We start from the raw sequence: 11,425 nt of genomic DNA on the forward strand, positions 1-11,425 counted from the left end.
GATGTTGTTTCCACTCATGTTTGCAAAGGTCTGATTGTCTTTCTGTCGTTGCTGTGGCAGAAGCTGGGTCAGAATGTTATTTATTCACAGATAGGAAAATCGTCAAGGGAAGATTTGAAGACATGAATGAAACGTTTCACAGAGATACAGAAGATTAATTTCAGAGAGCCAAGACTCACAAAAAGAACCCTGATTTAAAACTGCTCCATAGGGGTTATGAGTAATTTAGTAGAGCAGAAAAACCTCACATATTGTGCATGTAAAATACTGCAGCAGCACATATTATAAAATGATATAGCTGTCCTCTGCTTTTCTGGTATCAGAGCTGTAACTTCCTGATAATAAACCAAAGCAGGGAAACAGGAAACCAAGCATCACATTTTCCTAGATATCACCTGAAAAGAAGCAGCTGGGGGTACTTCCACATTTGGCATAAGGTGCAAAGCCTCTATTCTTGTGTCAAAATTCAGTGATGCTCAAGATGTGTTTGGAAGGTGTGCCCTTCAATGCTTTTCTTTACTGAGGCAGAAACAACCTGCATGTCACCATTACCTTGAGAGGGTACCTTTTGCCTTCCAATTTTTGCAAAGGTGTTTGAAGGAAATTAATACAGCTCTGAACTTCATTAATTGCTCACTTGATTATGTTTGTCAGCCACACTCTGTAGCTCTGTATTGGCCAAACACATGGAATACACAGCTAATGGCTGTCCTCCTTCCCTCTCCCTCAGCCTCTGCAGAGCATTGCCCTCACAAAAGTATTCAGAGCAATGTCTGTATCACCCTGACAGGAGGAAAGTGCTTGAGCACCCTGAGGTCCCTTCCAACCCAAACCATTCTATGATTCTATGATATTGAAGAATCAGAGAATAATTCAAGTTGGAAGGGACCTCAAAGATCATCTAGGTCCAATCCCCCTGCCATGGGCAGGGACACCCTCCACTAGACCACGTTGCCCAAAGCCCCATCCAACCTGGCCTTGAACACTTCCAGGGAGGGGGCATCCACAGCTTCTCTGGGCAACCTGTTCCAGTGCCTCACCACCCTCACAATAAAGAATTGATTCCTAATATCTAATCTAAATCTACCTTCCTTCAGTTTAATGTCATTCATGCTTGAACACGTGTATTTTCATAGCAGCTGGACTTCCTAGAACATGCAGTTCCAGCTGAACATATTCAACTGTATAAGCAAACACACAGGCAAAAGATCTCTGAACAGCTATTATCAGATATAACTTCACAGATAACATTCATTACAATTCACATGAAATATGGAAATCTATGAATTTGCATATTTGTGTTGTCCAGCTATATACAGTATGTGAGACTGAGTTTGCAGAGAGAGAGAACTTACTCTCTTTAGAAGGAGGTGAGTTCTTCTGTCTTTAGATGGAATAATGCACAATTCAAGTTTCTGGCAGCATTACTTGGTGTCACTTGAGTATAACGCTGAGCCTGATAATTTTACCCATCCCTTGACTGTGAAAGTCAAACCTACGGAACTGCACACATTTTAGAGAGCATATAAGTCCCCAAAATATGAAGAGTTCTCCACTCTTAGACAATAAAATCTGCTGTGGGACTAACAATACCCTTTCTCCTGCACTATCTAAGCAATATTGTGAAGCTTAAATGAGCATAGTTGGACCTCTAGTTCAGTTTAGATCACTAAATCCTTTTGTTGGTTTTATGCAGAAAGCTAAATATTTCACTGAATTCAGTATTAAACATTCAAACAATTCAGTCATATCTAATTAGGTATTTTTAAAGCCATTTCACACAATTATATTTTATACCATTTCACACAATACAGACTGAAAGAAGAAATAATAAACGCTAACGACTGCTTTTAGTTCAGAACAGAGATAAAATGTGGTTTTGCTTTGTCAAGTTTCTCAAGATGAAGATGAATATAGCAATACATCTACTTTTTGTGACCAAAACCATATAGTTTTCTCTTTGTTACGTATCTTGGGTCGTGCTGGTGAGACTTTGGAGGCCTTTGCATTTATTAACTGCAATGTGGGTTTACTCCCACTAGGTGTTACCCTTTCTCTATGGCTTGTGAAGGAAATCGTTCTGCTTGAATAAACCTGGACCAGATTACCACCCATGCATGCACTACCCAAAATGTAAAATAGGAGCTCGTTCTGCATCCCAGACCAGTGTTGCTGGGAATCGCGGTGGAAACATCTTTCTAAACACTGACACATCAAAAGCACACACCCTCCTGCCCCCCCCAAAACCCCTCCAACTCCCCTCATCAAACCCCATCCCAGAACAACAGTGTAAACTTCTCAAAATATGCAAAGAAAAGCTATTGGATCCCATCAGATTAAGACAGCATGCCCCCAACACGTAGCTAGTTCTGGTAGCTAATAGCAAACACTGAAATATAACTCTCATATCTGAAGGAGCTCTTGCTTAGAAATGTCACAGTACTGCACAAAGAAATTCTACTACACATTTGTTGACATGAAGCCTACCCTGTCCATTAGACCACATTTAACTCCTTTTACGGGGGGACTATGCCTAATGAGGCATTCTGTGGCAGCCTTGAATGTTACACGTACTAATATTTCACTCTGTCTCCCACACAAAATAAGAATAAACCACTGAGATTATGACTGTATTACACAACCCGGTGACTGACACTTAAGTAAAAAATAGTTGATATATTTACCCATTTTAATACCCCCAGATGAAGTCCGATTCTCCTCACTGGAGAAGAATGTAGCCAAATGAAAAGAGACAAGAAATGGAGAAGGAACTAGTTGAATATTTCGTGAAAAGAGGGGAAAAAATCTGTTAGAGAAAGAAGTTACAATAACCACAGCCTTGCAGCCAGGCAAACCATCCCCGCTTGCATAAAGAAGCAGCAAGATGCCCAGAGAATATACTTTTTCTGAGGAGCAGTTGCTTCAAACCAGATATTTCAGTGCTGGGCATGTTTTTAAGCCCAGAAAATGACAGCTATCTCAGAGACAAACACTGCAATCTGGGTCTTTGCCCAGGACTGTTGAACAGGCTGTATGAACAGTATCTTCCCATGAGAAGGCTCCTCCTTCTCTTTTTTGAAGGGGACTCAGGGGTCAGCCCGCACATTGGGACATAGGACACTGCAGTGGGACGGGCTGGTTTGTACCCCTAAAGAAAGACCTGGGACAGTGGCCCGAATGAGGTGCTTGTTACAGCCGTGTCCCCTGCCCCCCCCATAATGTGCATGGCTTTGGAGATCATACAGTGCTGCACAGGAGCACGGTGGGTCCTTCTCATCTGGCCTCCCACCAGATGCCAGGCAAGCGGAGGTAAAGCTCTGGGGAGCTGGCATCTGAAGGAGCAGTGTAACTCACTTGTCTGTGAAGCTTCTGAAAACGTGAGCTGGAAGATCCAGTAAGCTAAGGTCTTACGATGTCTAGTCTCAAATCTAACAAAGCTCAAGGCAAATAAAAGCTCAAGTCTAATAAATATGTTAGTGCTATTTTTGTTAACCTACGTTAATACTCACTTAATGCCAGAGAAATTAAGTTTAATTAACAGATTAATTAAACATCCCATTTTTTTATATGGGAGCATTTGTAAGACTCACCTGCTGGTAGGTACCAAATCTTCCACTGTAAATTCTGCTATGAATAAGTGCCCGCACGAGCACTATATGATCTCATCTTCTGGGTGCACAGTTTAATCACAGTGCTCTCAATAGAGAGCCCACACTAGGGAAGCGGAGTTTAAAATATGAATCTGTGGGAGGCTCTTGAGGTGGCTTCTTGCTAAGTATGGCCAAGAGCAGGGTGATGTGGGGGGAGATGCCACATTAAGAGACTGAGAGGTAAAAGTAACTCCATGAAACTGTCACCAGCAAACTACCATGTGAAAATTTCATGTGCTTTTAGTCTAGTGAATTGACCCTAAAATAGTATAAGGGAAGAAAACAAAGTTTCCCTGTGTGCTAGCAGGTAAGTCATGTTATTTTCCCTTTTTTTCCTATAGTGACAAACTCAGATGTTTGAATGGGTAGCAAAACAACTTCATTCAGGCTTACTTTATTTTTTCCCTAATCTACCAGAACTGTTTTCACCTCTCTACTACTCCCCTCAAAAGAAAAAAAAAAAGGAAGGAAGGAAGGAAGGAGAGAGAAAGAAAGAAAGAAAGAAAGAAAGAGAAAAACAAAGAAAGAAAGAGAAAAAGCTGCTTGTTACAAAATGCCAGCAAAAGATCAGTTAACCTACTTTGCCATTTTCCTCCCACAAATGAAAATACTTGGTGGTCAAAGTCCTGGCAGCTGGCTTTCCCACATGGAAAAAGTAATGTTCTGCATCTTTGCTGCCCTACTCTTAGTCTTGTTCAGATTAAACTCCTGTAACTTCTGAGTGTCTGGTACTCCAAGTCCTTCCCGTTTCCTTCCTCAGACCACAACATCTCCCTGTTAGCTCTCCCTCGACACATCATTCTTCTTTGTCATCTATTCCCTTTTCAAAACTTATGTTTCTCAACTCCTTCTCTTCTTCCTCTTCTTCCTTTTCTTCCTCTTCTTCTCTTGGCCAAACCTAGCTTGCTTTTTGAGAACTAACTTGCCTTTCCTTCCTCTCCCACTTCTCAATTTTTGAAGGACTTCTTACCCCTTTTCTCTGCATCTTTTCGATTTCTACTTCATGGACCACTGCATTACAGCGTTTGCAGCAGGGTAGCCCGGAGATGGCTTCTTTCACCCCTACAAAAGGAAGGCATTGACCATTACCCTCATACTCCTCAGACCTTCCTGTCCTTTCAGCTGTTCTCTCGAGGAAGAAAGCACACTTGAATTCCCAGAAGAGAGGAACTGAGTACATCGAGGCAGCAGCTCTCCGCTGTTGCTTGTGAAGAGACACAGAAACGTAGATGAAATTCAAGCAAAAGCCTGAAACATAATTTAAATGCTCGCTGCCAACGCATGTTAAATAGGTGCTTATGTTTCACGCAAATCCCGATGTACCTAATTAATCCAAATTAAATCTGAGCTGTAAGGGCACCCAATTACACACATATCCACGCAGAGCCAGGCTCTCACGTTAAAGTGCCACTTCACAGGCGGCTGGAGGGGACCCCATCCGTTCCGGGGTACCCCTCGCCGTCGACGCCTTCCCCCGGCCCGCGGGAGCCCAGCCCCGACACCGGGCACCCCCAGCACGGCGCTCTCGGTGCCTCCCGACGGGGCGCGCTGCGGCTTCCGCCGAGTGTCCCCCCAGGGATGCGGATCGGCGGGACATTTTCACGGGCTCCTTAAGGGCGTTAAAACCCTGCGCGGTGAGAGTGTCTTGCAAGCCCAGAAACAGGCAGGGGACCTGGGTGAGGCGAGTGCGGGCAGCACGGCACGCTCGCCCGTGAAGGCGACAGGAGGCAGGGACACGGTTACCTCGTCTTGGGTCTCACTTGGTCGGGGTTTGGACAAGCCTTACAAAGACTAGCAGGGGCACGGCATGGCTCCTTCGGTGGGGAAGGAGCGACTCGCCGCTACCCCGCTCCTGCACCTCGGGGCGTACGGAGGGGGTTTCTTGCCTGCGAAAAGACGAGATAACTCGGAGAAGCCGGGCAGCGAGCCAAAGCTCCGAGGGGTGCCGGGGTGGAGGTGGCCGGGGCCTTCCCGCAGGCCCACCCACGCACCCACCCCCGGTTTTACCCCCGCCGGCCGCACACCGCGGTGCCCGTCCCGGGCGAGAGGAGCGCGGCGGGAGCGCACCCGGCGAGAAGAGGGTCTGCGCCGCAGCCGGGGACGGCGAACCACGGGGGGAGGAACGACGACGGGGGACCCTGCGTCAGTGCAGGGCCGTCCCCTTCCCCTCCCCGTGCGCTCGGCTCTGCCTCCCGCCAGCCTCCCACGCCTCCCGCGAGGTGCGGCCGCGCTACATAAACACGGCCCCGCCGCCGCTGCCACCGCCGGGGCTCTCCGCTCGCAGCCCGACGGAGGCGCCTGGTCGGCAGTGGGCAACGGGGAGCGGAGCGGCAGCGCCCGCGCGGCTCCGGGGACAGACGGGGCGGAAAGCGCCGGCGGGCAGCGGCGGAGGGCTGCGCGCTCCTCCGCGGGCGGCGACGGCCCCGCCGGACCCCGGGCGGCCGGAGGAAGAGGAGGAGGAGGAGGAAGGGCGGCAGCTCCCCGCCGGCGGCGGGGTCCCTCCGGTATGGCCCTGGCGGACAGTGCCCGCGGGCTGCCAAACGGCGGCGGCGTCTCGCCGGCGGCAGGGAGCGGGGCGGCGGGGAGCGGGGCGGCGGCGGCGGCGGGCGGCTGGTCGTCCTTCCCGGAGATCGTGGAGCTGAACGTGGGCGGGCAAGTGTATGTGACGCGGCGCTGCACCGTAGTCTCGGTGCGCGACTCGCTGCTCTGGCGCATGTTCTCGCAGCAGCAGCCCAGCGAGCTGCCCCGGGACAGCAAGGGCCGGTTCTTCCTTGACCGCGACGGCTTCCTCTTCCGCTACATCCTGGACTACCTGCGGGACCTGCAGCTGGTGCTTCCCGAGCACTTCCCCGAGCGCAGCCGCCTCCAGCGGGAGGCCGAGTACTTCCAGCTGCCTGACCTGGCTCGCCGCCTGGCGCAAGCTCGGGCCGCCGCCGCCGCCCGCCCCGCCGCCCTGCACCGCGACGGCTCGCTCTGCGCTGACGAGCCGCCGCCGCCGCTCCTCGGTTACCTGGAGGCCGAGCCGCTGGAAGGAGGCGGCGGCGGTGGTGCTGCGGCGTCCGCCCCGTCGCCCACCGCCAGCCGCAGCCCCTCGGGCGGGCCGCTGCTCACTCCGTCGCAGTCGCTGGACGGGGCGGGCGGGCGACGCTCGGGCTACATCACCATCGGCTACCGGGGCTCCTACACCATCGGGCGGGAGGCGCAGGCCGACGCCAAGTTCCGGCGGGTGGCCCGCATCACCGTCTGCGGCAAGACGGCGCTGGCCAAGGAGGTCTTCGGGGAGACGCTGAACGAGAGCCGCGACCCCGACCGCCCTCCCGAGCGCTACACTGCCCGCTACTACCTCAAGTTCAACTTCCTGGAGCAAGCCTTCGACCGGCTTTCCGAGGCCGGCTTCCGCATGGCCGCCTGCTCCTCCACCGGCACCTGCGCCTTTGCCCCCGAGCAGGGCGGTCCTGCCGATGACAAGATCTGGACCAGCTACACCGAGTATGTCTTCTGCCGGGACTGAGCATCCACCCGGCCCGTGGCGTGGGGATAAGGCGGCGGCCCCTGCACAACCTCACACCCACGGTCCCCTCCTGGCCCGGAGGAAGGAGGACGTGGAGGGGGGCTGTGTCCCCCTGCGCTTTCCTCACCCCGGTGCCTGCCTCCACATACAAGGCAGATCGGCCCCCCAGCGCAGCCCTCACCCCTCCTGCACGCACCTCCTGACGGCCCTGGGGACAGGAGGTCACCGTGTCGTGCCTCGGCCGCCATGTCCCTGCTTGGGCACTGCATCCCGGCTCGCACCATTATCCCCCCTCCCAGTAGCTGTGTTGGTAGCGAGGAAGGAGAGAGGTAGTGGGAGAAGATAAATACCTGCCCTGAAAAGGCGTGCATGTGTGCCCAGCCCCTGCCCCTCTCCAGCCACAGGAGCCAAGGGGTGGCTCTGTTAGGGTAGGGTGTTTAAAAAAACCACCCATTTAGGGGCTGAGGAACTTTTCAGTTCCTTTTCAGCAACTTCTGTTGAAGATGATGTGACAAATGGCTGTCTTTTCTGATCCCCGTACCCTTAAAGCAAGATTTTGCCTTGTTGGGCAGATCCCGAATGGTCTGTTTTATCCCCTCACCCCATCAAAGCGATGCCTGTCTGTGAAGGACCATCACACAGAAGTGGTGCCTGACTGTGAGAGGTTGACGTACCGGCTCATACTTCATCGGTAGGGAAGAGTAATTTTGCAGTAGGCGTGCATGTGGCCCTTCATGATGGGTTGCATCCATCTCCTCTCTCCACTCCCTGTCTTTCTGAACTCCCCTCTCCAAGCTGTTAAACTGCACAGCAGACACTTGAGGCTGATGTGAAAGGATGGGTTCGCTGGATAACCAACCAACCAACCAACCACTTGAACTATAAAGTGTCCTCAGAGACACGTGATTATTCCCTCGAGAGGTAAAGCAACAACGCTTTGAAAAATTAAAGTGCTTGTGAATTGTAACTTTTATGGGTGGTGTGAAGTCCTTACGATTCTCTTGAAATTATTGTCTACAATATGCATCGAAATGCCAATGCATATTTCCTAAAACACCCTCAAAATGATGGGGGCGAGATAAAGCCAGTCTTGCCAGAGTGAAGGTAGGGCCTGCTTCCTGGGAAGGTGAAATCATGTACGTTGAATTAATGCAGATGTACATTGTAAGTGTAATCAAGAGCACCCTGCTTATTTAAGTTTTGTCATGTTAGTGCTGTAAAACCTTGAAGCCAACAGAATTGATGCTGAAAACACTTTTATAAGAAACAGTTTCTTAGTTTTAATGGCAGTACTACCAAGGCAGTGACACTGCTGAGAGTTAAATACTTCTTCCTAGACAAACGTAATACTTCTTAGAAAGGATTAAGCCCTGTCCTTATGAAAACAAGAACAATGCCAACTTTCTTCAGGGAAAATTTACCCCTTCTAAGCTGTATTTGGTTCATGCTAACAGTCTGTCTTTCCTGGAGGAGGCAGCCATAGCTTGCTTTGGAACAGACGATCTGAGCAGCAGGTTTTACAGTGAGGAAGATCTAGCAGCTCTTTCGAATAAGTTCTTGAAGATTTTGGGTACAAAAGCACTTTCCTTTTAAATCTGAATGTAATTTCAAAACCTGTATTGTCTATTTGGACCTTGATGGAAAAATATTCTAAATGTATCCTAAGTGGTGAAGAATTTAGTGGTACATATTAAAAGCTTAAATTAACATTTTTAAAACTCTTCAATAAGAAATTGTTCTAACCCCAAATTTAGAAATATTGATGGCACTTGTATTTTAACCAAAGAATTTTCACAGTAGGGTTTTATTCTTAAAACCTTAATTCCTTTGAAAAGAGCTATAGCTACGTACTTATTGAGTTACGTTTCAGTGCTCAGTCTGTGTCACCACTTGGTCTTTCATTAAGTGCATGCAGAACCACATAAACCTGAAAATAATTTGCATCACTGTAAGGGTTGGTTTTTTTTTTTAATATTAGCAAGATTGTTTATCAATGTGATTAAATTGAAGATGCGCGTATGAAAGCTTTGGGTATTGTCCAGTTGTAGATAGTTGTATAATGGAGTATTTTTAAAAGGAGAGAAATGTATACCTGCCAAATTAGATGAGCAATAAGATAGAGTGAGAGGCCAGTACACCTGAAGATGGAACGAAACCTGGTTGTCCTATGCCTTACTCTGAGATGATTTCTTTGTGCTTATTTATACCACAAGTGAAGGGACATTGATCACAGCTATTAGGTCTTTAAGATGTCATTCTCAAGAATAATGACTGTCCTTTTCTAGTTTCTGTTAAGTAATTCTGAAGTATGTTTTTTAAGATTTTGTATAAAATCAGTTTTCAGTAAAGTGTTCAATTCGCTTTAGATAGCTTTCTTTTTTTAAGAATCTGGTAGCTTTCTAAATCCATCATAGGAGCTATGAATAGGGGCAGTTTTAAATTTAACTTGTGATTTAGTGTACATATATATACAGTATATAAACATTTTACACGAATCATTTAGTTTTTTAATCATTTTAGTGCTACAGAATTTCATAATATATCTAGCTGAGCATTTACATATTATGCTATGTACATAATATGGTAATGTTTTACTGTTTTCCTATACCTGTTTCTATGGAAAAACTGAATATGAACATCAGCTTGTAGAATTGAAATCAATTACATATTTGCTTGAATGTGAATCATAACTAAACTTCCAGGTGGCTGAATGCATCTCTAAAACAAAGATTGCCTGTATTTTCATCAATGATTGCCTATCCGTTTGCTGGCAGATGACCCAGAAATTCTCATAACTTTAAGTAAAAATGGGTGTAATAAAAACATAAAATGATGATTTTTCTAATCTTTGTGTTCGTGCTAAAAACTCTTAAGTGCTATTAGTAGTAGGAAACGGGGCCCTTCATTTACTGGCAAGTCATTACATTTAGGCTTAAATTGATGGTGCCGTAAATGTAATAGTCATTTGATGGTTTGCTGTAGAAGACAACATTTTTCTTAAACAATACTCAGTAATTTCAGGAAAATTTTTAAAAGGTAAAATGCCCGAGGCAAAGTCCCTGAGTTTTGCTGGTGTCTGCTGTTGAGAGCTCAAAGAACGGATAAACACGCCGACTCTGCTGGCCTGTTGACGTGCAGAAAGATCAAAATCTAAAGGCACAATACTGGAGTCCTGTATACATTTTGTAGCTGTTGCTGTTCACGGTTCATGTACTTATGGATGAATGCAGTAGCATTTACAAGTGGTATTAAAAAAGCAAAGGCAGTCTTTCTTTTAATTAGAAGTTAAGGCATAGGTCTTTTCAGTGATGCATATCATGAAGGGTGACTTTGCAGATGTTTGGTAGGATGTTTATATTTTTATACATGTAGATAACGTGTCACTCATTCTTATATTCACATGTATAGCATTGAAAATAAAGATCCTCCTAGGAAAAAGTTGCATACCAAATTAAATTCTTGTTCTTTAAATATTAACTCACTTGCGTGGTTTATGCTGTCCTTTTTACACTTGGTAAAGATGTTGTTAGCTTTGCTCTCTCTTCCACAGTATCATATTCGTAACTTCAGCAAAGACTCAAAACTAATATGTAAAGCAGAAACTTCAAGTAAAGAATATTACGCGAATAGGGATCTCTAGTAACACCCGTGGCAAGATAAACACAAATGTAGAATGCTCAGACTGCGTACTTTTAAGTGTCACAGAGAATTTTTATAGTACTGGTCAATATAAATCAATCCTCAGGAAACCATAGTGATTAAACAACTAAATTTGAATAGCAGAGAATAATTGTTGAAAAAAATGTTCATGTTTTTTATGAAGCCAGAGAATAATAACATTGGGTATAGTGCTTATTTAATGAAAGAAACATTAATACCTAAGGAAACAGATGATCTGAGAGAAATGCATTTAGAAATTCTGTTAAGGAACAGAAGGGTGATCTTACTAGCTACCCTGTGATTTCTAGTGAACTATTACAAACCTAATGGTTTATCGTAAACCCGTGGGCAGGTTCACAGAAAATGAGTAATGAATTGGCAGTAAAACCCACCTATGTGAAGCACCTGTATATTTAATAGATCTTTCTTGGGTAGCATCGTTATAATGCAAAGGAACCAGCTGAGGGAAGTTTAATCAACTATTTTATTTGACAGCTTGGTAGTATTCGAGAGCTTTGTTATCACGCAATAATAAAAGAAAGGAGGTTGTTCCATGAACAACAAAACTTTGAGTCTGTCTTTCTGCAGCCTTAAGTCTCATTTC

The 11,425-nt window shown here is 46.6% G+C and overlaps 1 protein-coding gene across 1 annotated transcript; it reads left to right on the forward strand.

Annotated features, from left to right (window-relative positions):
• Positions 1-4,200: 4,200 nt before the first annotated feature.
• Positions 4,201-10,638, forward strand: KCTD12 (potassium channel tetramerization domain containing 12). The gene has a single exon (XM_075741659.1). It carries the CDS (start codon positions 5,458-5,460, stop codon positions 7,159-7,161), a length of 1,704 nt encoding a protein of 567 aa, XP_075597774.1. The 5' UTR covers positions 4,201-5,457; the 3' UTR covers positions 7,162-10,638.
• The last annotated feature ends 787 nt before the right edge of the window (positions 10,639-11,425 follow it).

The sequence above is a fragment of the Balearica regulorum genome, chromosome 1 (assembly GCF_011004875.1).
Source record: "Balearica regulorum gibbericeps isolate bBalReg1 chromosome 1, bBalReg1.pri, whole genome shotgun sequence".
Classification (NCBI taxonomy): domain Eukaryota; kingdom Metazoa; phylum Chordata; class Aves; order Gruiformes; family Gruidae; genus Balearica; species Balearica regulorum.